We start from the raw sequence: 24768 nt of genomic DNA, 5'->3' as shown, positions 1-24768 counted from the left end.
ACAGTTAATAAAATTAGTATAATTATACATTTGGTCCTCAATACTTATATATTCTATCAAATTATTCCTAATTTTAATTTAAATCAATAAATTTAACCCTTTGATCACGCTAATAGAATGTATAAGTATTAAAAACTAAATGTGTAATTATACCACTTTTATTAACTGCCATCTCACATCCTTCGTTAAAAGTTAACGACCAGTGGCTTGATTGAAGTGTTTAAATAATTAGGTGGTCTGATTGATTAAATCAAAATATTAGTGATCAAAATAAAATCAGACAATAATTAAGTGGGCACCGGTGTAGTTTACCTAATATAATGAATATTCTTACTTAGGATAACTTGTTCTTAATCTTACCCGTTTGTCGACAATATAAAACATTTGAACATGTTGCGTTTCATTAGTGAAGCATTGCGTTTCAAGTCCACGAGGACGAGACGCGACGACACTTCAATTGACTACTGCGACTCTAAATAACTGCCGAGACTCCAATTGGCGAAAGCTCCTCCCTCTCTTCCTCCGTTCTACGCTGCAAATTTTGCTGCTTATAACGAATTAAAGCAGAAAAGGAGCAATAAAATGGCTGTATTAACCTCACTAACAAGATCGCTTGGCCAAAACTGCGTCAAAAGATCAAAAATTTCAGTCGTTTCGCAAAATTTCCCCTCTCATTACTCTCGCTTCCAAACACTGAGAACTCTGATTTTGGAACCCTCTTTATCCCAATCCGTCAAGCTCCACCGTCTCTCCGACTGTGATTCCGGTATTCATTTTCCTTTTAAGAAAATTTCCTCTCTTTTTCATTTCCCCCCTCATGTCTTGTTTAAGTTATGTTTAAAAGCTCATTTTTTTTGTTTACAGGTATTGTTGAGGTCAATTTGGATCGGGCTGAAGCGAAAAATGCAATTGGGAATGATATGTTGAGTGGCTTACGCCATGCCTTCGAAGTTATCGGTCAAGATTCCGAGGCTCATGTAGTTATGATCTCTAGCTCAGTTCCTAAGGTGTTCTGCGCTGGAGCTGATTTAAAGGTGAATTTTGCTTTCTTTTATTTGTTACTTTCACTCCTATTTGTTCTTTTGGATTTTGATAGTTAGATTTTAAAAAAATTGACTTCATTTTAACTGATAATTTCGTTATTAGAGGAATGAGGGGAAAGTTTCTTGATTAGAAATGTGATAATTTTATAATTAATGATCAATCTTGTCTTAAGCGAGATATTTTGAGTTTCATATGTTTCCGGTTAGATGTTAATCTTGTTGTTTACCCGGACTTTGATTGGTAGGAACGAAAGAAGATGAGTGCGTCTGAGGTTCATTCTTATGTCAGCTACCTGCGGTCCACTTTCTCATTAATAGAGGTTATTCCTTATTCTCTAACATTTATACGATCATTGTAGTTTTGAAACGATTATACTGACTATAGATATATGTACATTTTCAAGCATTGAAAAATGCCTGCAAGTATATGTCAAGTGTCCTTGACTTGCTCTTAAAACAATTTTTTCACTTTTTCAATATTGTTCTTCCTAATGCAGGGTCCAGGTTTCAATCTTTTAACATTGTTTCATTAAGAGTCAACATTATTTTGGATAATTGAGCTTTTATTATCCAGAAAGCAGGAATCCCTGCTACATTAAACAGAACATTACTTGCAACATATCTCTGTAGCTATTTACAACTCAAAACCCAATCTGTACAAATTTTCCTACTTACTCTAACATTTGTATTCATACTTTTCCTATTTACTCTATCATTTTCTTAGGAAATCCCAATGCTACCAAAAAAAGTAAGCACAAAGTTCCAGCTAAGGGAATCAAAGGCTTTATGGAGATCTATCTTAATAGCACATCGAGAAGAAATTCTCTTTCTATTGTAGCCTTTCACCAGGTCATGACTAAGAAGAGTGTTGCCATGAATACTCCTACCTTGAATGAACACGCTTTGGGGTGGGAGGATGATTGCAGAAAGTCACTTAGTAATCCTCCTCACTATTACTTTAGTAATACATTTGTAGACAATAGAACAACTTGAAACGTGAAAAAAGCCTTTAACCTGGCTAAGATTATGCATTTAGGCACTAACACTATTATAGCGGAATTAAGTGCTGGAAGGGTCTCTGTGGACCGGAAGAAAAAATTACACAGCATCTTCAAAATCAGCCCCAACTACATTCCAGGCACCCTAAAAAAAAGCAATGAAACCATCTGTCCCAGGAGCCTTTTCATTCTCCTGCTCTAACAAAGAATCCTGAATTTCCTCCCTAGAGACCATTCTCGTCATACCCTCTTGTGCCTCAAGTGGCAAAGTACATTACAGCAGCTCTTTAAGGAAGTTTTCTGAACAACCAGTGATATTCCCATCTGCTGTGCCAATTAGTCTCATTAAGATCTAACAATTTACAGTTAACTGGGTGATTCCTTTACTAATGTTGTTATAATCGTTTCTGCATGCTTTCGGATGGTCTTACTTTATGTCAAGTGATTACATAGACTACTGTTTATTTAGTTCAGGAACTACAAATTCCTACTATTGCAGTTATTGAAGGTGCAGCGTTGGGTGGAGGACTTGAAATGGCTCTCTCATGTGATCTTAGGATTTGCGGTAGACTTATGTTTTAAATCATTTCATAAGTACCTTTATTTGCTTCTAAAGTGTTTGGTTACATGATCTTCTTTTTTACTTAATATTGTTTTAAATGGATTGTCCTCATTTTTTTAGGAGAAAATGCATTATTGGGCTTGCCAGAAACAGGACTGGCTATAATACCTGGGTATGTACTAAATCTTGTTTCAGTATTTTGCACCATCTCTATTTTGTTTAGTTCTTTTGAGTAAAATCTGAAGCTGGTATCACATTGACCCTATAATTAACAGTGCAGGTGGGACTCAAAGGCTTCCTAGATTGGTTGGAAAATCAATTGCAAAGGAGCTTATTTTTACAGGTCGAAGAATTGGTGGCAGGGATGCAATGTCCATCGGTAAATATACCTACAAGCTGCTTTTTCCCCTACTATGTTCTCTACCTATCCCACTCTGGTATTGAACAACGTCTGATATCGCAGGTCTTGCCAATTACTGTGTTCCTGTCGGTGAAGCCCGTCCAAAAGCTTTAGGAATTGCTCAGGAAATAAATCAGAAGGTAATAATTATGCATCTTCAAAACTTGCTTGGCAGTTCATGAGCTATTTTCTTTTTCTAAGTTCATTCATTTAACATCCATGAATGCTTATTCTGAAATGCAAAGGTTTCAGGTCTGATGCTGACCCTGCATTTTATTGGTAAAAATAACTTTATTACTTTATACAAATTATTGAATATTCTTATGAAAATATTCTTAACAGGGTCCAATAGCAATAAGAATGGCAAAGAGGGCTATAAATGAGGGGATTGAGAGGGATATGATTTCAGCATTGGATTTAGAAGAAGAGTGCTACGAACAGCTTTTGGATACGAAGGATCGCTTGGAAGGCTTAGCTGCATTTGCTGAGAAGCGTAAGCCAAGATATACTGGTGAATAAGAAAGAACCTGACTTTTGCTAGAAAACAACTTCTTGATAAACTTATTTACTGATAAAAGTTATCTTTGTTTTATATTTGGATCCTTGAGAAGTCCATATGTTGGATGAACTATCTTTAGCTAGTAAAACGAAGAAATAATAAATTACATCAACCTTGTTTTCCAATGTCATTTCTATGTTGGTTTGAATTTTATTAGGAGCATTGTTCTTTATGGTAGTTGTTTCAAACATCTACATCCCCATGTTCCAAAATCCTACATGTATTCATTTAAAAATAGATTTGTGTAGTCATTCTTGAGAGTCGACAACTAGCAGGCTTGGAATTAGTTAAGAGCCGATATATAGCCAGCTTAGAATTCCAGTTAAGAGCCGATATCTAGCAGGTTTAGAATTCCAGTTCTACTGATAAGTCCCATTATGCTAAGTATGGTATTTTTACCTTTCATCATAAACGTGATATACAAAATTGTCATGTTTATAGTACCACTACCAACTATGGCTTTAAGAATTAAAAGGTGAGAATTTTTAAATAGTAACTTTGTCCTTCATTATCTGGTTGAGAAATTTGATAAGTATATACATTAATGAACTGATTCAGATGGAAAATGGCAGTTCATTAATTAGCTTGTCAATACTGAGAAAAAAGGCCAAGGACAGCTCAGTGACAACCCTGCAATAACTCTTCTGTGCTACCAATTACAATGCCCGAGTCCAGAAATAGAGTGTGGTCTCAACAATATTTGTACTTTCCATTCTTGTTAATATCTGCAAGTTCATGTTAGGTAAGTCAGTTATAGTTACCATAACTGGGTCTCCTTTGGTGAATTTTCCAGTTCATGGTTACCATAACTATCCCTTTGTGAGTTGTAATGATTTCTCGTTATAAACGACGCAATCCCCATTATTTTTTCACTGCCATCGACGCATATCTCTCAATCAAAGTGATGGTAGGACGTTTAATCTCGAACAACAAAATGACCCCATATCAGAATATTAGAGGCAGCAGCACAAGCACTGGCATCAGGAAGTCAACCTCAAGATTCAGAGGGGTACTTCCACTTGCAAATCATAAATGGGGCTCAAGGATTTCCTTTGATTACAGGGCATACTGGCTCGGAACATATGAAATAGAGGAGGAAGCTGCCATTGCTTATGATCGAGCAGCCCTCAAGTTGCAGAAAGCCAACACCACCCTCAACTTACCCCACAAAATCAACACACCTCAGGAGAAATCATTCCAGAGTTGGTACTCGGAGGAAGAGATTCTGAATATGATCAAGTACAAAACGTACTCATCAAGTTTCACCAGTTTCCTTGCACATCAATCTCTGGCAAGGAGAACCATACCAGGCAGCTTACTCAACGCTAGGGGGCTCTCATATGAACTGTTATTTCACCAGGAGCTGAGACAAACAGATGTGGCTAACCCCAGAGGGTTCCCAATCCTAAAGGAATACGCCCTGCGATACTTGCCCCCCCTCGGAAGCAGTTCAGGGAATGGAGCTCAAATGGGAAGTGACTCTATTGATATAACTTTCTATGACAAATACTACGCATCCTGGACTCTCCGATACTCGTATTCGGGTCGAATCCAGGCCTTTTGTTTCACAACAGGATGGAGACAGTTTGTCACTAAGAATAACTTGAATTCTGGAGACACTGTCGTCTTCTATGGATGTTATCATGTGGATTATGCAGGACAAAGGGGGATGTTCTATATGATAGATATACTTCGAAATTCTCCAGGAAACTACATTGTTGGCAATGGTGGAGCACAAGGATTTGGTTCAGATGCTGCTGATGGTACTGAAGGAGTGAATGGAAGTAATGGGGTCAAACTTTTTGGAGTCATAATTTGTTAAAAAAACCATAAAAGAATGTACTTTTTGTTCTTGTTTCTTTTTCTAAGTTCTCTAGATTTGAATAACGGTGGGCCCAACAAGAGCCCATGAAACAAAGTTTATGTTTTTGTTGTCTGTTTCACCAGATTTAATAGTGAAAACACATTTAAATTTCCAATCGACTCGTTGTTCAGTTTTCTCTCAATCTCCAACCTGAAACCCTATTTATCAAAAGTATAAAAATCCCATTTTTATCAAGAGAGAAGGAAAACAAAGCAAAATGGCGACTCCAGCTGGAAGTTCTAGGAAGAGGTGGCTTCCTCTAGAAGCTAACCCCGTTGTCATGAACCAGGTGCTTTTCATTTTTCCTTTTTCTCTCCCCCAAATTTCTCTGTGTTTGGTTGCGTGGAAAACATCGGGAAAAGACAATGACAAATTGATTGCTATGAGTGTTTGCTGAATAATTTTTTTTTGGGTATTCTGCAGTTTCTTTGGGGTCTGGGTCTTCCAGTGGATGAAGCGGAGTGTTGCGATGTTTACGGATTGGATGATGAACTCTTAGCAATGGTTCCCCAGCCTGTTCTTGCTGTTCTTTTTCTTTTCCCAATAACTTCTCAGGTGTGTTCAATTTTAAACTTTAGTTTCCAATATCTTGAAAATTAACTTCATTGATACACCTAAATCAGAATAAGTTTGTCTGTTTCTATGCTTTGAATGTTTTCAGACTGAAGAAGAGAGATTGCAGCAAGACAAGGGGAAAAGAGTAAGTGCAATTATGTATTCTAGCTCTTTGTGTTTTGCACCAGAGACGGTTGTCGGATTAATCAGAAATTTTTAAACCATAACACTGCTGTGACTGAAATTGTGCAAACTTGTGTAGTTATGCCTTGTGTTTGTAGATGATTATGATCTGTTTTGAACTCATGTTCAATAGGTAATCAGAAATGTTTAAACCGTAACACTGCTGTAACTGAGATTGTGCAAGCTTGTGTAGTTATGCCTTGTGTTTGTAGATGATTATGACCTGTCTTGTTCTATAGATGTCCACCTTGTCAACCAAATATTTGTATATTTGTGCGGATAGTATTCTGATTTTTGAATATATTTCATTGATGGGAGTAAGCAATCTATTTTATGATGATGTTCATTAAATAACTAAGAACAAGGAATAGTTGAAAAGAGGAAAGGAAAAGCACCATTAAGATAGCACTTAAATATGTGGATAATTTTCAGTTCCCCCTTTGAAGCTTTCTCAAGACTAAGTGAATAAATGCAGTAGTTTCTGATTTGTAACTATAAATGGAAATTCTTTGAATGATCCAATTTGAAGTTCTCTTTTTTTGTTTTGACTGCAGGATGTTAGCAGTAAAGTTTATTTCATGAAAAAACTGTGGGAAATGCATGTGGAACCATTGGGATTCTTCACAGTGTTGGAAATGTCACTTCTGAAATCATGCTTCGTAAGTTTGGTCTAAATATTCATCATTTCTCGACCAAGAATGCTTATCTTGACATTCTTCTTGGACGTATCATATGTTTCAATGTATGTTAGCATTTACGAATTACGCATGTCTGTCAATTTAATCATCACATTTCAGCTTTCTTGTTGTCAGACATATGATGTATCCATGAGTAGGCGTTTTCTTAAGTTTCCCTTTTCTCCATTTTAATTAGGAATTGAATATCATGGTGATGTTGGTATTAGGTAGCTATTAGTCTATTTTCTGAAAAACATCCAGTAATAATTTTTTCCGTCTTTTTCCAGAAGAGGGATCATATTTAGATAGATTTTTTAAATCTACTGCAAGCATGGATCCATTGGAGGTTTATCTTCTTGCCTCTCTGACTCTTTCTCTCTTTGTGTCTGCATGCACATGTGTGTGAGCATTTTTGCCTTTTGTGATTTGTCATTGCTGACTTCAAATTGTTGTATGCGTTAAAGCGTGCAGCGTTTCTTGAGAAAGACGATGAAATGGAAGTTGCTCACACGATAGCAGCTACAGCTGGCGAAACAGAGGTAAATCCATTTTTAAGTAACTCTTTTCTACATGATTCTATTAACTTGAAACCGGAAAAACGTGAAGTTAGGGTAGGATACAAATCTATAAATCACTTCAAGTTTTTATTCTGCTATATTTTAGAACAAAGCTGAGCTACTTCATTGATGAATCTTTGCAATATTTGCTACTGAGGGCTAATAATTTTTATTTGTCCTGATCCCGTTTCTCTTGTTTTGTCTTAACAATTTTCCTTGTCAGGCATCAGACAATGTCAACACACATTTTATCTGCTTCACCTGTGTTGATGGTACCTGCTCTTGTTCTCTGTTGTTTTTTTCAGAATATAACGAAATAAAAATGAAAGGAAAACACAATCTCTCTCTCTTTGGTCTTTAGAGATGCTTTTGGTATTATTAATGTAGGGGAACTTTATGAGCTTGATGGGAGAAAGTCGGGACCAATTTCGCACGGGGCTTCCTCACCGAGTAGCATATTGCAGGCTTGTTCTGGCCAGTTAAAAACTTTATTTTATGTGTTCTTCCTTTGAATGATGCATTCGGAAGTCAGAAAAACGTTTTACAAGAAATGTTTGAGCTTTTAAGACATGAAATTTTTTAACAGTTCATTTTAGTATTCGAGTATCATGCCTTGACCAAGGTGAAAGTTGAAGAAGTGAGCTGCCTTGCTCATCTCTCTCTCTTTCAACTTGGGGTCTGAGGAGTTTCAACTGGTAGAATGAGTTTTAGTTTGAACCATCAACTTCAGCTTTCACAATCCATCTGACTCCTGTCTGTTTCGTTTTTGTGCTTGCTAATAATCAGATCGTTTTGCATTAGACGAGTGTTACTGTATTCATCTGGTTTCACCATTCATATACATGATTTGCTTAATTTTCGGCAATAAGCATTCTCATCATGTGCTAATATACGACGACAACGACTAATCGCCATTATTTACTCGTACGACAACAGGATGCGGCGAAAGTCATAAAGGGCATGATCCAGAAAAATCCGGAGTCCCTCAACTTCAATGTCATTGCACTTCATAAGAAAGCGGGAGTGGCAGGTACATCTTAATATGGCAATCATTGTTATCAGTTTCCTACAAAACAACTACAGATTAGAATTCAAATGCTCAGTTACTGCAACTTACTCGAGCATATCATCTGATCTTTCCCTATGTGTGCTTTTCATGTTGCATGGAGGAAAACCAGTGGTCGGTGCCGACCGGAATCGGCTTTAAGCATCGTTAATCATTACTTATAAAGTCTTTCCTATGATTTACCATATTTTATGTTAAAACCTCTTGTTCCACCCTGTAACTTTTGGTTTTCTTACATTAAAATTCTAGATATGCGCATATGTTATATATATTTTATACAATACATGTATTAAATACCTACATGTAATAAACTATAATATATATAGGGTTTAAATTAGGAGTTTGTGCTAGGGTTCGATATAAAATTATAAATTTTAAGTACCTAAGAGTGAGTAAATTGATTATCAATGTTTTGGAGGGGTTTAAAATATAATTTTTCCTTTAATAAAAAGTTAAAATGTTCAAAAATGAATTTGTATTATTTCTATGAATTAATAGCACAATTTTTTGAGTGGCTAAAGCGGGAAATACTCACGCGCGGCGTCTTAGTATACGGCTAAAATAAGGCGGTATCGGTTTTGTTTTAATTTTAAATAACAAAACTGGTAAAAAATGACCGAAAAAATCATTTTTTTAACCGGTTCTAATTATCTATAGGTAAAAAAATTCGGTCAAAAATGATGTTTTAGGTAGTGTTTTACCGAAAATATTATTTTTTTGACCGAATTTTTTTAACGTATTTACTTATATAGGTAATTAGAACGGGTAAAAAAAATGATGTTTTCGATTATTTTTACTGATTTTATTTTTTAAAATAATAACAAAATTGATATCGTCTTATTTTAGTCTATTCTAATGGGCCGCACCGTAAAACTAGCCGGCTAAAGCTCCTACTCACCTGACAACGCTTTTGAATAAATATAAGTTTATTGTATTATATTAAGATTATTAATAATAAAATGCAATGAAATGATTTGACACAATTATATTAAACTTTCGTGCTTTGAACAAACGACTTTAAAATATTAATACTATATGTCAACATACATTTTTCGTCCTACTAGGATTCAAACTCCTAAAAATAGGATAGAATTTTAGGATTCAAACTCTTAAAAATAGGATAAAATTTTGCTAGGATTTAAACTCCTAAAAATAGGATAGAGTTATACTATTATATAAATTCCTAAAGATATGATCCACAAGCACTATAAATAGCCATTGTAACTCATCATTGTAAGACACGATTTACACGTAAAACACAGAGGAAAGCACGGAAAATACAAAGGCAAAGTTGTTGTAAACGATTCAAAAAGGAAATAAAAGGTAGCATCTTTTTTTACATTGGTTCGTTCATTTCTCGCATGTGCACGTTATTTTTCTTGAGATTTGGTTCGAATAACCCAAAACGTGGGTTGCGCCGATGACTAAAAAGGGGTGGGATTTCGAAGTTTCGAACCTAGATCCACCCTCGAGGCGTGTTCATTTTTTTAAAATATTTAATTCTCCCCCCTAAATCATTTTTTTCCTACTTTATTATTCTTGTTATATATGCATATTACTTTCTATTAATTTTATTATATATGTATATATGTTTTTTTATTAGTGTTATTATATATATATATATTTCCTATTTTGCATGTATATATACGTATATTACTTTTGATTTTTTTTTTTATTATTATTATTTATTTATATATATGCTTTTACTTTTTATATATTTTACTCATTTATTTATCTATTTTATATTATCCTATATTTTATGTTTTTATATTCTTTTACTTGTTTTATTTATTTATTTGCATTATCATTTTATTTTTATTTAGTTGTTTGCTATGCATATATTAGTGTTATTGTTTTTTTATTTTATATATTCTATTCATTTTATATTTACTTTATTTCTTTCTTAATCTCCTTATTTTATTTGTTTTACTTTATTTATCATTTATTCATCTCTTCTAACCCATATTTTGACTTTTAAAGGGTATATTTGTAAATCCGTCAAAGGTAAGTAATTTTGGATCATTATTTTATCTTTTAATTTAACTTGTTATTTTTCTTAATTAAGACAACTGGAAATTACGTAGTACCGAAAGGGCGGTTCAAGGGTGCTAATCCTTCCTTGACCGTAACCGACTCCCGAGCCCGACATATTTCTGGTAAGACGCAGATCAGGTAAGAAATAGGGTATCCGATCAACTCATTTATCTTTAAATAAATGATCGGTGGCGACTCTAATCCACATTTTTCAAGTCGAAGCCCAATTCCGAGGACCAACCGAAAGACGGTTGCGACAGCTTGGCGACTCTGCTGGGGAAGCAGGTAAGCGAGTCAGGCTAAGGTAATTTCCAGTTGTCTTTTTAACGAAAAGGGTAAGTTTGAATTTTAAGGCAACATTTCGATCCTTATTACTTACTTTTGGTTATATTTTTTTTCGAGTAAATAGTTGGACTGACCGTTTTCTAATGATTTCAGCTTTCCAAACTTTTTCATCCAAAGGCTCTATACCCGAGCTCCGAACCCTTTTAAGTGGGGGGTGAAAGCGACGCCTTCGTGTGAATTTATTCACCGTGTGGGCCTAGCAAGTAGCCTTCGGGATACATATACCTTATGCCTTCGTGTGAATTTATTCTCCGTGTGGGCATAAGGGAATGTTTCCTCTCGAGTTTAACTTAGTCCATACAAGCCTGTGATGGGTTTAGGACTAAGGGTCTGGTAAGCCCAAGGGGGCACCAACAAGGAGAACTCGGGTACCGTTTTTTTTTAGAACCTAAACCGAGAGATGATGGAGAATTAGAGCCCACCCCAAAACCTCATTTCAAACCCTAGGATGCCGGAATTATTTCCTGCTTTACTTTCTGTTCAAAGCATGCGAACTAGACAAATATGCGGTTAGGATTTGTGTGAAATTAGCATGCGGGATAGAGATCATGTCCGGGTAGGAATTAAAGCATGCGGGGTAGATATCATATGGGGTATGATTTTTCGTTTTTATTATTGTTTTGATTTATCTCACTAACTCTTTTTTACTTTTGTTCTCTTTTATTTTGTTTTCATTATTTGCATCATTTAAAAGAGGTGTTGATCCACCAAAAACTTGTTTGTTAAAACATGAATAATCTGCATTAATGGACAAAGGGGTTGTAATACAAGAGATAAGAACGCAGGGGTCCGGCTATGGTCCGAAAAGGTCTCAGAAAGAAAATGAGGACAATTTGCACGACAACTATGTGTCACATTCATGGTGCCCACAATCAAGTACATCAAAAGTTAACTTTTCAAAAATGGATTGACAAAGGTGGCAGGGGCAAGACGAGAAAAAGGTTACTGACCTCGAGAGTCCATTCAAAGACAACAAGAACAAGATGGCAAGTCACTGTCGACAAATTCAAGAAACAAGCAAATGAACTTCGAATAATCCCTTTGATGGAGGATTTCAATGGAATTTCCGATTCAGCAAAGGATGAAAGCCAGAGATGAAGTCATTCGACACTTTTTGGGAACCAATACAAAAAAACTCAACATTTTCACGGTTCATCCAGAGAGGTCGGAGCGGTTCGACAGGTTATTCAACCGGTGAAAGACGAAGGCAAATGACTAGTCAACCGGTTCCGGGCCTAGAGGATTTAGTCCGGATGTACCTTTAAATATGTTTATTGTCTCTTAAAAGATAAAACACTTTTGTCCCAATAAAGGTTATTTACAATAACATACATTTTTTTGGATCAATGCCTCGAACATTTAATGCATTTTTGCATTTTGCATATACATTTCATTTTTTAAGTATTTTCATAAACATGAAATCTCTTCATGGAGAATTCGATGAAGTGGTTTTAACCACATGACACCACATGGAAGCAAGATTGTAACATCATAAAAAAACTATCACAACGAATGAGTCCAATCAGCTGGTTGTACGACTAAACCTGCCAAGATGATCTGAGAAAAAAGTCCACATATCCTAAGGGCTACAATGTTGAAGCTATTTGTAGTTGCCACATAGGATGCTCCAAACATTCCTCTGAGAACTATAAGGCGCTGAAGCGCAAGATCCAAAACCTGATGGATTCAGGGGCATTGACAGCCGAAGAAGGGGGCATAGCGTATACCATTTGCACTTAGAGGATTGTTTTGTTTGAACACGTCACTGATATTTCATGTTTGCTTAATCTTTTAAACGATTGAATTTATGCTACTTTCTAAGGTGGAGCAATTGAACAAATTTTAATCTTTAGTTCTTCGAATATTAAATGAATTAAGGATTCTTTTAACTCTTCAAGAATTATAGATTTTTGACATATGACAAGATTAGACCTTTCTTATCATGTCTCAAACCCCAAAATGAAATACCTTGATCATTACCAAAAAGACCAAATTTTGACATACCTTCCATTTGAAATTCTTGAACATTGTCTTTATCTTTTTGATACACCCATACATTTCTTTGAGTCAAATAAAGTCACACCATTGTCTTTTTAGACTCACAATTGACATTTTAATACCCAAGGCATTGAGTTGTTCATTTGAACATGAGCATTCTTCTAAGACACAATTTGGGGCATCTCGCCGGGAGCCTGAACATTGAGATATGTTGGGAGCAAGGAGCAAAAAAAACAATTCATTCGAAATAATTCTATCACACATTAACTACACTGTTTTCATGTGAATGAAATTAATCCTGAAAATCTATCCCCCTGGGGATACCTCTTCTGTGAGGACTTCCATGTATGAAATGATGAACGGCTTTCTTTCTTTATCCCTTTACAACAGGAGAAAATATATATCCCTTGTGTCCCCTTTTGAGCCTGTAGTATTTTTCTTCTGATTCAACCCTAACCAAGGATCACCCTCCACATTGGGGGGCAAGGTGGAAGAAATCTGCTCACATGAGTGAAGACATCAATCAAAAGGAGACACCAAAAGGTGGACCAAATGGCAAGTGCGAAGATCCAATCAAGAACAAAAAAGAAAAGAAGCAAAAAAGCAAAAAAAAAAAAACAAAGAAAAAGAGAAACAAGAACAAAAGGAAAAAAGAGCAAAAATCAAAAAGAAAAAGGGACAAAAAGCACATGCAAAGATTCCCTAAAGACAAATGGCACATCAAGCTTCAAACTATGAGATTGATCAAGCACAATCATTCTCGAATCTCTGAATCACTTCACTCGAAGATCATGGAACATCCAGAGAAAATCCAGAGAAACACATATGAGCAGATCCAAATTGAGCAAGACAGGATTGAAGGCATCAGAATGAATTGATCCTTGGTTCAACACCCTGAAACACTTGTTTGGGCCTATTTATCCTTTTATTTCATAACCATGAGCCTTGGCCTACATTACGTGCCTTAAAAGTCCCTTCTAATCATACATGGATTTCTAAACAGAAGAGACTATCTTCAGATTTCATCCCGCCCATCAGGATTAATCTTTGTTTGCAAAAAAATAATGTAATTAATGCATGGTAGAAAAAATAACAAAGGGGGGTTCAAGACGTAAATCCTAAATAACGTCTTGAAACCAAAGGAGGGTTCGAGTTGAAAACCTGAAAAGGCGGCTCGAATATAAAAATTATGCAACTGAGGCGATCACGTAAATTCCTTGATAAGGCATCGCACAATCCGAGTGTGACAACAAAGGTTGGGAGTCAGGGAACACTTCCAGCAGAGGAGCATGCAAGCTACCCCATCAATCTTTTGAGCATCCAATGTCAAACCTTTGAGCATCAAATGCCAAACCTTTGACCAAACACAATAACCTGGGACTTTTTATCCTTTCCTTACTTGACTATCTCCCAAAGATAGCTTGGATCATGGCAGTTGTCAAATAGCTATAATTTATTGAAGGATTAACATTGTAATTAATTCTTTGATATCCGATGAACTCTAGTTTTATGATTCGTCTTAATTGTAAAACCGTGATAGGGGCAATATTTTTAAAACATGAGATTAAACATTTTTTGAAACTCTTTTAATTGATATTTTCATGACTTTGAAAATAAAAGAGAAAGAAAAACATTTTTTTTCTTCAAACAAGACAGTCTCTCTAGAGTGGATCTTGGTAAATGACATGTGACTCTCAAATACAAAGCTCATGCTTAGAATCAATGATGAAGCAAGAAATGAGGAACATTTGGGGTATCTTTGAAGATTCAACATCAAATATTGGGGCATTTTTAGATATTGAGGCATCTTTGGGGATTCAACATCCTAATGCGAATTATCAGACCTTTTTCAGGAGATAAATATAAAATTCAATTCATGTTACATGCATCTTATGCATACATTTTAGAGCGTCATATCTATCATTTTCTTTCCACGTACATAATTTTTACAGCTTTAGAGTTAAGTTCGACTTCAAGACGAAGGATACTCGATTCAAAAGCACCTTTACAGATTGATGTCGGTTGCTTAGCTCAGCAGCAAGAAGCTACACTTCAACCAACTCGACAGATAGAAAGATCGACATTCATTTTCAGATTCGACATTTCCAATATAAATTCTGTCTCGCTTGAGACAGTCTCATTTAATGCAGATGATTATCTCACTTGAGATTGCTTTTTTAAAACAGACTTTGTCTCACTTGGGACTGTTTTACTCGAAAGAAGATTTATTTCACTCATGATTTTTCTTAAAACAAGATTTGTCTGCTTGAGACCGTTTTTACTATAAGAGTTTTGTCTCTCTTGAGACAGTTTCCCTTGAAACAAATTTTGTCTCTCTTGAGACAGTTTCTCTTTAAACAAATTTCGTCTATCTTGAGACAGTTTCCCTTGAAATAAATTTTGTCTCTCTTGAGACAGTTTCCCTTGAAACAAAATATTTGAATATGTTTTCTTTGAAACAAATTTCGTCTCCCTTGAGACAGTTTCTTTTGGAACTAAGTTTTGTCTCTCTTGAGACAGTTTCTCTTGAAACAATTTTCGTCTATCTTGAGACAGTTTCCCTTGAAACAAAACCTTTGAATTTATTTCCCCTAAAACAAATTTTTTCTCCCTTTAGACAGTTGCTCTTGAAACACAAAATCTTCAAATTTATTTCCCTTAAAACATAATTTTGTTTCCCTTGAGACCGTTTCTCATGAAACAACAGATATCTTTGAGATCGTTTCCCTTGAAACGAATTCTATCTCTTTCAAGACAACTTCTTTTGAAGCATCATCTGAACCGTTACACTCAGCTCAGGCACATACTTGAGATGGTCGAGAAGCATTTCTCAAATCAAAAATAGAATGTGCACATCAGATTTGAACATTTGAAGAATTCAAGATCAGGGATCAAAATTTGAAGAATCAAGATTCCAGACAGGCAACTGGAGATCGAGATTTCTCTCCAGAGCCCCAAGATAACATATGTTGCATATGCATTTTAGGCACACTTAAGAGCATTGCATCCATAGCATCACATATATGCATAACTTTTTCAGGTTTTAGCTAGAGTCAATTTCAACTTCGCGGCGAAGGATATTGAACTCAAAGCGACACGATTTGCTCGAGAGTGGATTTCAACTTCACGATGAAGGATATATAGCTCGAAGCCAAACTTCACAATAAAGGGGTCTCCACGGTTTCAACTTCACGGCGAAGGGAATTGTGTCCACCCGCAACATACAATACTTGGATTTCAACTTCACGACGAAGGATATTCAAGTCAAGGCTCAACTTCACAACGAAGGGGTCATCTGCGATTTCAACTCCACGAAGGAGGATATCGTGGCACTCGAGGCAACACAAGTTCAACTTCACAACGAATGGACAACTGGTTGTCAACAAACAACTTCTCAATTTCAGAGCCAATTTCAACTTCACAACGAAGGATATTGGACTCCAGACAACGCAAGTTCAACTTCACGACGAAGGGACCGCTGCCTGTCAACAACAACTTCTCAATTTCAGAGCCAATTTCAACTTCACAATGAAGGATATTGGACTTCAGACAACGCAAGTTCAACTTCACGACGAAGGACCGCTGCCTGTCAACAACTTCTCAATTTCAGAACCAATTTCAACTTCACAATGAAGGATATTGGACTTCAGACAACGCAAGTTCAACTTCACGACGAAGGGACCGCTGCTTGTCAACAACAACTTCTCAATTTCAGAGCCAATTTCAACTTCACAACGAAGGATATTGGACTCCAGACAACGCAAGTTCAACTTCACGACGAAGGGACCGCTGCTTGTCAACAACAACTTCTCAATTTCAGAGCCAATTTCAACTTCACAACGAAGGATATTGGACTTCAGACAACGCAAGTTCAACTTCACGACGAAGGGACCGCTGCTTGTCAACAACAACTTCCCAATCTCAGAGCCAATTTCAACTTCACAACGAAGGATATTGGACTCCAGAAATGCAAGTTCAACTTCACGACGAAGGGACCGCTGCTTGTCAACAACAACTTCCCAATCTCAGAGTCAATTTCAACTTCACAACGAAGGATATTGGACTCCAGACAACGCAAGTTCAACTTCACGACGAAGGGACCGCTGCTTGTCAACAAAATTTCATTCAGATTCAATTTTAACTTCACAACGAAGGATATTGGACTCGAGATAACACAAGTTCAACGTCACAACGAAGGGACGGCTGGTTGTCAACAAATAATTTCCCGGTTCCAGAGCCAATTTCAACTTCACGACGGAGGATATTGGACTTGGAACAATGCTACTTACTTGGATTTCAACTTCACGACGAAGGATATCCAACTCAAAGAAGGATTATCTGCCATCAAAATTGTCGAGTTCGACTCCATTCAGCTCGATGACACATCAATCGCACTACCTTCCGATTGCAGTCGAGGTTTTCAAGTCGAGAAGAGGACCTGGGTTAGCCGTGCCTTACTGACAAGCAACCATTTTCAAACAGCATAGCTTAAGTCAAGAAAAAGCTATCTGTCAATGAAAATTTCTGAGTTCGATTCCGATCCAAGGTCTTTAAACCGAGAAGAAGACCGAAGGGTAACGGGAAGCCACGTGCCGATTCAAATTCCGAACTACGGCTTTAATTTCATATCATTTCAAGATGAACTCGACTTCACGATGGAGGAGTCATCCGTAACTCAATTCGACAGGGAGTTATTGAAACATCAGAGTTAATTTTCAACTCCACTGAACGAAAAGTGTCTTTTAATCTTTGCCCTATCCCCGTTACACGACTATAGGCAAAGAGGGGCAGCTGTCAACACACATTTTTCGTCCTACTAGGATTCAAACTCCTAAAAATATGATAGAATTTTAGGATTCAAACTCCTAAAAATAGGATAAAATTTTGCTAGGATTCAAACTCCTAAAAATAGGATAGAGTTATACTATTATATAAATTCCTAAAGATAGGATCCACAAGCACTATAAATAGACATTGTAACTCACCATTGTAAGACACGATTTACACACAAAACACAGAGGAAAGCACGGAAAATACAAAGGCAAAGTTGTTGTAAACGATTCGAAAAGGAAATAAAAGGTAGCATCTTTTTTTACATTGGTTCGTTCATTTCTCGCATGTGCACGTTATTTTTCTTGAGATTTGGTTCGAATAACCCAAAACGTGGGTTGCGCCGATGACTAAAAAGGGGTGGGATTTCGAAGTTTCGAACCTAGATCCACCCCCGAGGCGTGTTCATTTTTTTAAAATATTTAATTCTCCCCCCTAAATCATTTTTCCTACTTTATTATTCTTGTTATATATGCATATTACTTTCTATTAATTTTATTATATGTATATATGTTTTTATTAGTGTTATTATATATATATATATATATATATATTTCCTATTTTGCATGTATATATACGTATATTACTTTTGATTTTTTTTATTATTATTTTATTTATATATATATGCTTTTACTTTTTTATATATTTTACTCATTTATTTATCTATTTTTATATTTATCCTATATTTTATGTTTTTATATCTTTTACTTGTTTTATTTATTTATTTGCATTATCATTTTATTTTATTTAGTTGTTTGCTATGCATATATTAGTGTTATTGTTTTTATATTTTATATATTCTATTCATTTTATATTTACTTTATTTCTTTCTTAATCTCCTTATTTTATTTGTTTTACTTTATTTATCATTTATTCATCTCTTCTAACCAATATTTTGACTTTTAAATGGTATATTTGTAAATCCGTCAAAGGTAAGTAATTTTGGATCATTATTTTATCTTTTAATTTAACTTGTTATTTTTCTTAATTAAGACAACTGGAAATTACGTAGTACCGAAAGGGCGGTTCAAGGGTGCTAATCCTTCCTTGACCGTAACCGACTCCCGAGCCCGACATATTTCTGGTAAGACGCAGATCAGGTAAGAAATAGGGTATCCGATCAACCCATTTATCTTTAAATAAATGATCGGTGGCGACTCCAATCCACATGTTTCAAGTCGAAGCCTAATTCCGGGGACCAACCGAAAGACGGTTGCGACACTATAATCCAAGATAAGACAATTTCAATCATGATTAACATTACATTATGAATCTAATATGGGATAACTTCTCATAACAAAAGCATATCAATGTAATTACTTAAAAGACATGATTTAAGCCACACTATTAACATTTTTTTGAAAGTGTGGTGGGCAATATTTTTTTCTATTCTTAAGAACAAAAGAAAATAAATATCCCAATTTAACAAAATTCCTATGACGAGGGGTTGTCCTCAACCTTTGCTACTGCTCACACTAAACTATTAACACGTCGGTATCAACTGACTACTAGCTGTTCGCCACATGTACAAATCCGACTCAATACGTTAATGTTATTTCTTGAGGTATCGAATTTGAGTATCATGAATATCATGAGTGTGAGTATCTAATATCAAGTGATTAAGAGTTATCTTGAACAATATATTATCTTGTAATTATCTTAGATTAATAAAATAATAATAATATATCTTAGTTATAATGTAATAAAATGCTCAATAATACTATTCGGCAGATATATTTTCAAAATTATAATTAGATTTAATTGTTATATATACAAATGAACCGAGGATTGAAATTAAATCAATAATTTTATGCAAAGTTCACATATAATAAAATTTAATGCTAACTATATGATTCATCACTTCTCTTTATATTTTGTCCATTTTTACTCACTCATTTTGAAAAAACATAATATATGGTCATTTTTGTTTATATTTAATTAATATATGATCACTTTCATTTTTATTTAATTAAGACGTGGTCACCACAAGATAACTCGTTAACAATAAACATATTAGGTGACGTGGTATATTGGTATTATCACACATTTAGTCTATATTATTTATATATCCTCTCAATTTAGTAAAATTTTTAATAAATTAAAATAAATTTAATTCTTCAATCAAATGATACCACATGTCATTAGTGCCACGTGTCACTGGTGTAGCGTATCACCATTCAATTGGAAGACTAATTTTATTTTAATTTAATATATTTATTTTCCATCAATACTTTGAAAAGTTAGTCATCTAACCGAATGGTGATACGTGGCACGACACGTGGCATCATTCGATTAGAGGATTAAATTTATTTTAATTTATTAAAAGTAGGATTAAGAGACTATATAAATTTATTTTAATTTTATTTTAAATTACAATGTTATCCTCATTGAACTCGTCACCTCGATGTGACGAACTCTGACGTAATTTTTAAATTCTACTTTTAGTAAATTATAGAGAAAAATATTATTTTAAAAGAACTCGTCAATAAGAAACACATAATATAAATTCATTATCCCGTACTTGTCACCTCGAAGTGACGAGTTCCCCTTGCATTATAACAAATAATGTAGTTAGCAAATTTAAAGTCTGGGTGCCCTAATTCACTAATTTTTTATTATAGGTGTCGTATTGGGCTAAAAAAACCTTCTTCCAATATTACTTTTTGCATAATGTTAAAAAATATCTTAACATTTAACTAAATAGTTACTTTTAACTCATACTTTTTTTTAGAATATTTAATTAAAGCAACCATCAACATTTTCTTTCAGGACAAAAATTCTAAAACATTTGACTAGATAATCACTTTGGTCCTTATTCTTTTTGTAGAACATTTTGCCTCTTAACATTTAATCTTAAGCTAAAAAGATTCTTATTTTGGAATGTTAATCTTTTTTTGACTATTCCATCCACAAATGAACATTTTTACTCTAATGTAAAATTTCTTTAAATTAAAAAAATATCATTAAAATTCTAAAAATTAAAAACCCTAAAAAAATTTGAGATTTTTTTTATAATTATTTTAGGATTTCTAAAATACTTTTTCTTTTGCAATTCTAATGATTTTATGAATACTTTTGTAAACAACAAAGTAAACATAATTATTATTGAGCCTTACCATTAACACCTAATGATAATTGATCGAGAGAGAGAGAGAGAGAGAGAGAGAGAGAGAGAGAGAGAGAGAGAGAGAGAGAGAACAAAATGGGAATTAAAAGTAAATTTATTTTGTAATATCAAGATCATTACAATTTACATTATAATATGCTCGTTCACTCAAGAGAAATAATAAAAATAGTAAAGAAAACATATTCAAAAATACATCACGTGAGATTAGGGTTGGGCACGGGAGTCAAACCCGACGGGTTTTGATCCGATCCGACCTGATCGGATCGTATTTTTTTAAATAAAATTCGGGTTCGAGTTTAGGGTGAAAAATATCTGACCCGGTCTTACCTGAAAAAAAATATATAATTTTATCTTATATGTTTATGAATAATTACAATAATACCCCTATATATATATATATATATATATATATATTTTCAATTAAATCATTATTTTTATTGAATAAAAATAATATTTTATTATTATTTCGAATCAGATCAGGTCGAATTTCTATGTTATATGTCGGGGCGGATTCGGGTTAGATAAAATTTTATTTTAATCGAATTGTTCTTAAATCAATTCGAGTAGACAAAAAACCTGACCCTACACATACTCATCCCTACGTGAGATGGAGAAAATAAAACAAAAGACAGTTTGTTGGATGAGAATAAAAGACGAGAGATATTTTTTTGCTTGTCCAAAACGAATACATTGCTCCTAGACAACATGATAGAATAAATTAAATGACGATAATGACGTTTGGATAAGTCTATTTTTTCCTCTCGGCTACTTCCAGGAAGGAAGGGAGCAAGCCGAGTGTTTTCTTTAATAACCATATCATTAAAACAACATTAACACCGAACAATAATATATAAACATATTCCATTTATACCAATAAATATGGTTTTTAAAATCGGACCGGTCAATGAATTGATTATGCTATCGGTTCACTGGTTCAACTGATTAGATCGGTCGTAAGAACCGGACGACGTCATAATTATTTAAAAAATTAAATAAAAATACCAAAAAAATTTAATAACAAATCAAAAAAAATTAGGTTGAACCGATTCACGGTTCGATCCAATTCAAGCGGTTCAAAGTCGATTCGAACGATTCTTTACGGTTTACTAGAACCGATTCAATCGGAATAAAATGGATAGGACTAAACAACGGTTTCCGCTTGAACCGGCCGATTCGATCCGATTTTCAAAACAATGCCAATAAATAATATATCTTTATTCATGTGCCTTTTGAAAAAAATCTACTTGGATTGCACTTTGAGATTTTGAGTTTTCTTATTATACTTTTCAAATCAATTTACTTTTAATTGGATCTTGGCTGCTTTATTAGTTTTAAAATATTGCGAAATTGAAGCGCTCCGACAGCAACCACGATGGCATGGCTGACAATGGAGACGCAAGAACGACAACAACTACCGTGGCCGACAAGGGATATTAGGGTTAGAGATTTGAGAATTTTCGAAAATATGTTTTTAAATATGATAATTATTTTAAAAAAAATCCAAAATTATCAGAGCATAACGTATGTCATTTAACAGAATTTTTTAACGACTGTTACGTTTTAGACACTTAAAATGGTAGCGTTTGTAACGTTAAATACCTGGATCATTCAAAAACTAGTTTAGGCACCTATTCATGAAAAAACGGTATATAGTTTGGTTAGTTCTTTTTATAATTAACCCTAGTATTTATGTATAGTTTAGTCACCTATTCATGAAAAATGATATATTTTTTACACTTATTCTGTGAGATCTCGAGTTTGAGCATCAGGAATACGAGTGGTGTGAATGTGAAATGATTGAGAAATATCTTTAAATAGATATTATCTTATATTACCTCGAATTAATTAAAAAATATATAACGTATGTGGTTGAAGCTTTTTATTTCTGTTCCAGTGGAAAATGATTAGAGTTGTGTGAAATATTATTTTTATACTTTTAGAATTTTAAAAATAAATAAATGAGATGTTTGCCGACATTTCGATATATCTTATAAATAAATAAAAAAACATTATAATAATATATGTCGTTTATTTATATTTCATGTAATCTTTTGTCGTTTTAGGCAACAGCCAGCAACGTCAAATTGACCAAGATGGGTCATTTATATGACTACCTGCTATCTCCCGATATTTTTAAAATTTTTAAAAGATATTTTTACATTAATTTTATAAAATATATCTTTAACGAAATTTGAAGTTTCAGGTACCATCTCGGTTATAGACTCGAACTAAAATAATCTATAAATTCTAAAATATGAATTAAATTGACTTGATTCAAAATTAATTTGAATTTATGATCTACCAACAACCCGTTGATCTATCCCGTAAGAAAAAACAACATATTAAATCATGAAGTTTGTGAATAGAGCAAATTGAGTTGAAAAAACCACTCTCGTATTTTTTTTAAAAAAAATCTGATCCGAAATAATTGATTAAATATCGACGGTTAAACGAAAAACTTGAATTTATGATCTAAACGTTATTGATAACTGAGCAGAAATTTAATTCTTAAAACCATAATGCCTGAACAAGACATGGTTATTTGCGTATAACACGGAAGATTAATGTGTGTAGGCCCAAACAAGTGTTTCCAATGCACATAATAATCTGCATTTGCATGCAGGGAGACGAATGATTGGGCTTAATGCTAATCAAAAGAATATTATAACAAGCTTATATTATTGACCAATCCAAGAACAGGTTTTGAAATGAAAAATTAAAACATATCCATTATCCATATAAGATAATCCAAAATAATTGATCTATCGAGCGGCGTCATATTTATACGTTATCAATGACTAAGAAAGATTTTGACCAGATATTATCTTGTAATTACTCAAAAGAAGAATAAACGAGTTTACGACTTTACCAACAAATCGTACTATTATATATTACAACCCTTTTCGCTATCGAGATAAAAACTGAAGTCGAAACACCGTAGAATTGATAAAATCGTAACGGATCATAACAACATTCCGTTATCTTAATAAGAGCTGTTAACGATTAAATAACTGATCTAGATACGATTTGATTTGATATTATATTTTCACGAGTTTTTTTTTCTCGGCACTATAGAGAAGATGTAGCACGCTACATGCATCGTGCATGCAGTTGTTTATCTTTGACAATTGGGATGTGAACGATAAAAATTACATTTGAACGACAGAAGCATGCATTCGATCGGTTTAGGTGTCATGAAAAGGGCTGAGCAAATTTTGAAACATTTTTATTACATTCCACCAGTTTAGGTGTCATGAAAAAGACAGCAGCTTTTAGATTTTTTTTTTGATAAATAAATTTAATAAAAATGTTATTAAAACCCAAAGGGTATAGTCATCTACAAGGTTAGTAAACAAAATCAAGGGTGCTGTTCATCAGTTTTTGGCATAACGACGCTATCACCTTCTCGAATGTAATCGACTTCCTAACTTAAATTTTAGGATAAACTACAAAAATAATTATAAAATTTTAGGGTGTTTGTATTTTAGTTACTGAACTTTTAAAATTTGTAATACAATTATTAAATTGGTTAAAATACATCAGAGGTCCTTGTACTTTTCAAAGAAAATCAATGTGATCATCGTATTATTTTCTCTCTCAATATGACTATCCAACTCAGAAAACAAATCTAATGTGGCACTTTGACTAACGTTTTTCGTCATTGACCGTTACAGTATTGGCGTGCCAGTTTATGGTGTTAACGTGGCGGTCCATCTATCGTGTTTGAGTTACCAATTTAGTTAATATGTCATGTCATCCGCCACGTTAATTGTCTCATTGGATTGTTATGTCAGTATCGTGGACTACCACGTCAGCACCGTGAACTGTCACATCAGCACCGTAATGGTCAACAATGAAAACACATTGGTCAAAGGGCCACATTCGATTTATTTTTTGAGTTAGACGGTCACGTCGAGAGAAAAAATAACACGAGAACCACATTGATTTTTTTCAAAAGTACAGGACATCT

At 34.2% G+C, this 24768-nt stretch overlaps 3 protein-coding genes across 4 annotated transcripts; all 3 read left to right on the top strand.

Moving 5' to 3' along the window:
* Positions 1 to 458: 458 nt before the first annotated feature.
* Positions 459 to 3650, top strand: LOC120186990 (probable enoyl-CoA hydratase 2, mitochondrial). Its single transcript, XM_039190785.1, has 8 exons — positions 459 to 766; positions 865 to 1034; positions 1289 to 1363; positions 2516 to 2606; positions 2724 to 2775; positions 2879 to 2982; positions 3067 to 3143; positions 3346 to 3650. Exons 1-8 carry the CDS (start codon positions 583 to 585, stop codon positions 3520 to 3522), a joined length of 930 nt encoding a protein of 309 aa, XP_039046716.1. The 5' UTR covers positions 459 to 582; the 3' UTR covers positions 3523 to 3650.
* A 112-nt stretch (positions 3651 to 3762) lies between these two features.
* On the top strand, positions 3763 to 5384 carry LOC120186989 (AP2/ERF and B3 domain-containing transcription factor At1g50680-like). Its single transcript, XM_039190783.1, has one exon. It carries the CDS (start codon positions 4392 to 4394, stop codon positions 5382 to 5384), a length of 993 nt encoding a protein of 330 aa, XP_039046714.1. The 5' UTR covers positions 3763 to 4391.
* A 238-nt stretch (positions 5385 to 5622) lies between these two features.
* LOC120186991 (ubiquitin carboxyl-terminal hydrolase 3-like) lies at positions 5623 to 8472 on the top strand. Of its 2 annotated transcripts, XM_039190787.1 has the most exons (9): positions 5623 to 5715; positions 5850 to 5981; positions 6088 to 6155; positions 6735 to 6823; positions 7129 to 7187; positions 7306 to 7380; positions 7622 to 7670; positions 7786 to 7862; positions 8335 to 8472. In XM_039190787.1, the coding sequence occupies exons 1-9, from the start codon at positions 5644 to 5646 to the stop codon at positions 8437 to 8439; spliced, it is 726 nt and encodes a 241-aa protein (XP_039046718.1). In that variant the 5' UTR covers positions 5623 to 5643; the 3' UTR covers positions 8440 to 8472. The 2 variants fall into 2 exon arrangements, with proteins under 2 accessions (XP_039046718.1, XP_039046717.1); XM_039190786.1 differs by lacking the exon at positions 7129 to 7187 and having other exon boundaries at positions 6088 to 6126; positions 6719 to 6823.
* Positions 8473 to 24768: the final 16296 nt, after the last annotated feature.

The sequence above is a fragment of the Hibiscus syriacus genome, unplaced genomic scaffold (assembly GCF_006381635.1).
Source record: "Hibiscus syriacus cultivar Baekdansim isolate YM2019G1 unplaced genomic scaffold, ASM638163v2 tig00113722_pilon, whole genome shotgun sequence".
In the NCBI taxonomy this organism is placed as follows: Eukaryota; Viridiplantae; Streptophyta; class Magnoliopsida; order Malvales; family Malvaceae; genus Hibiscus; species Hibiscus syriacus.
This window is presented reverse-complemented; position numbering and strand designations above follow the sequence as displayed.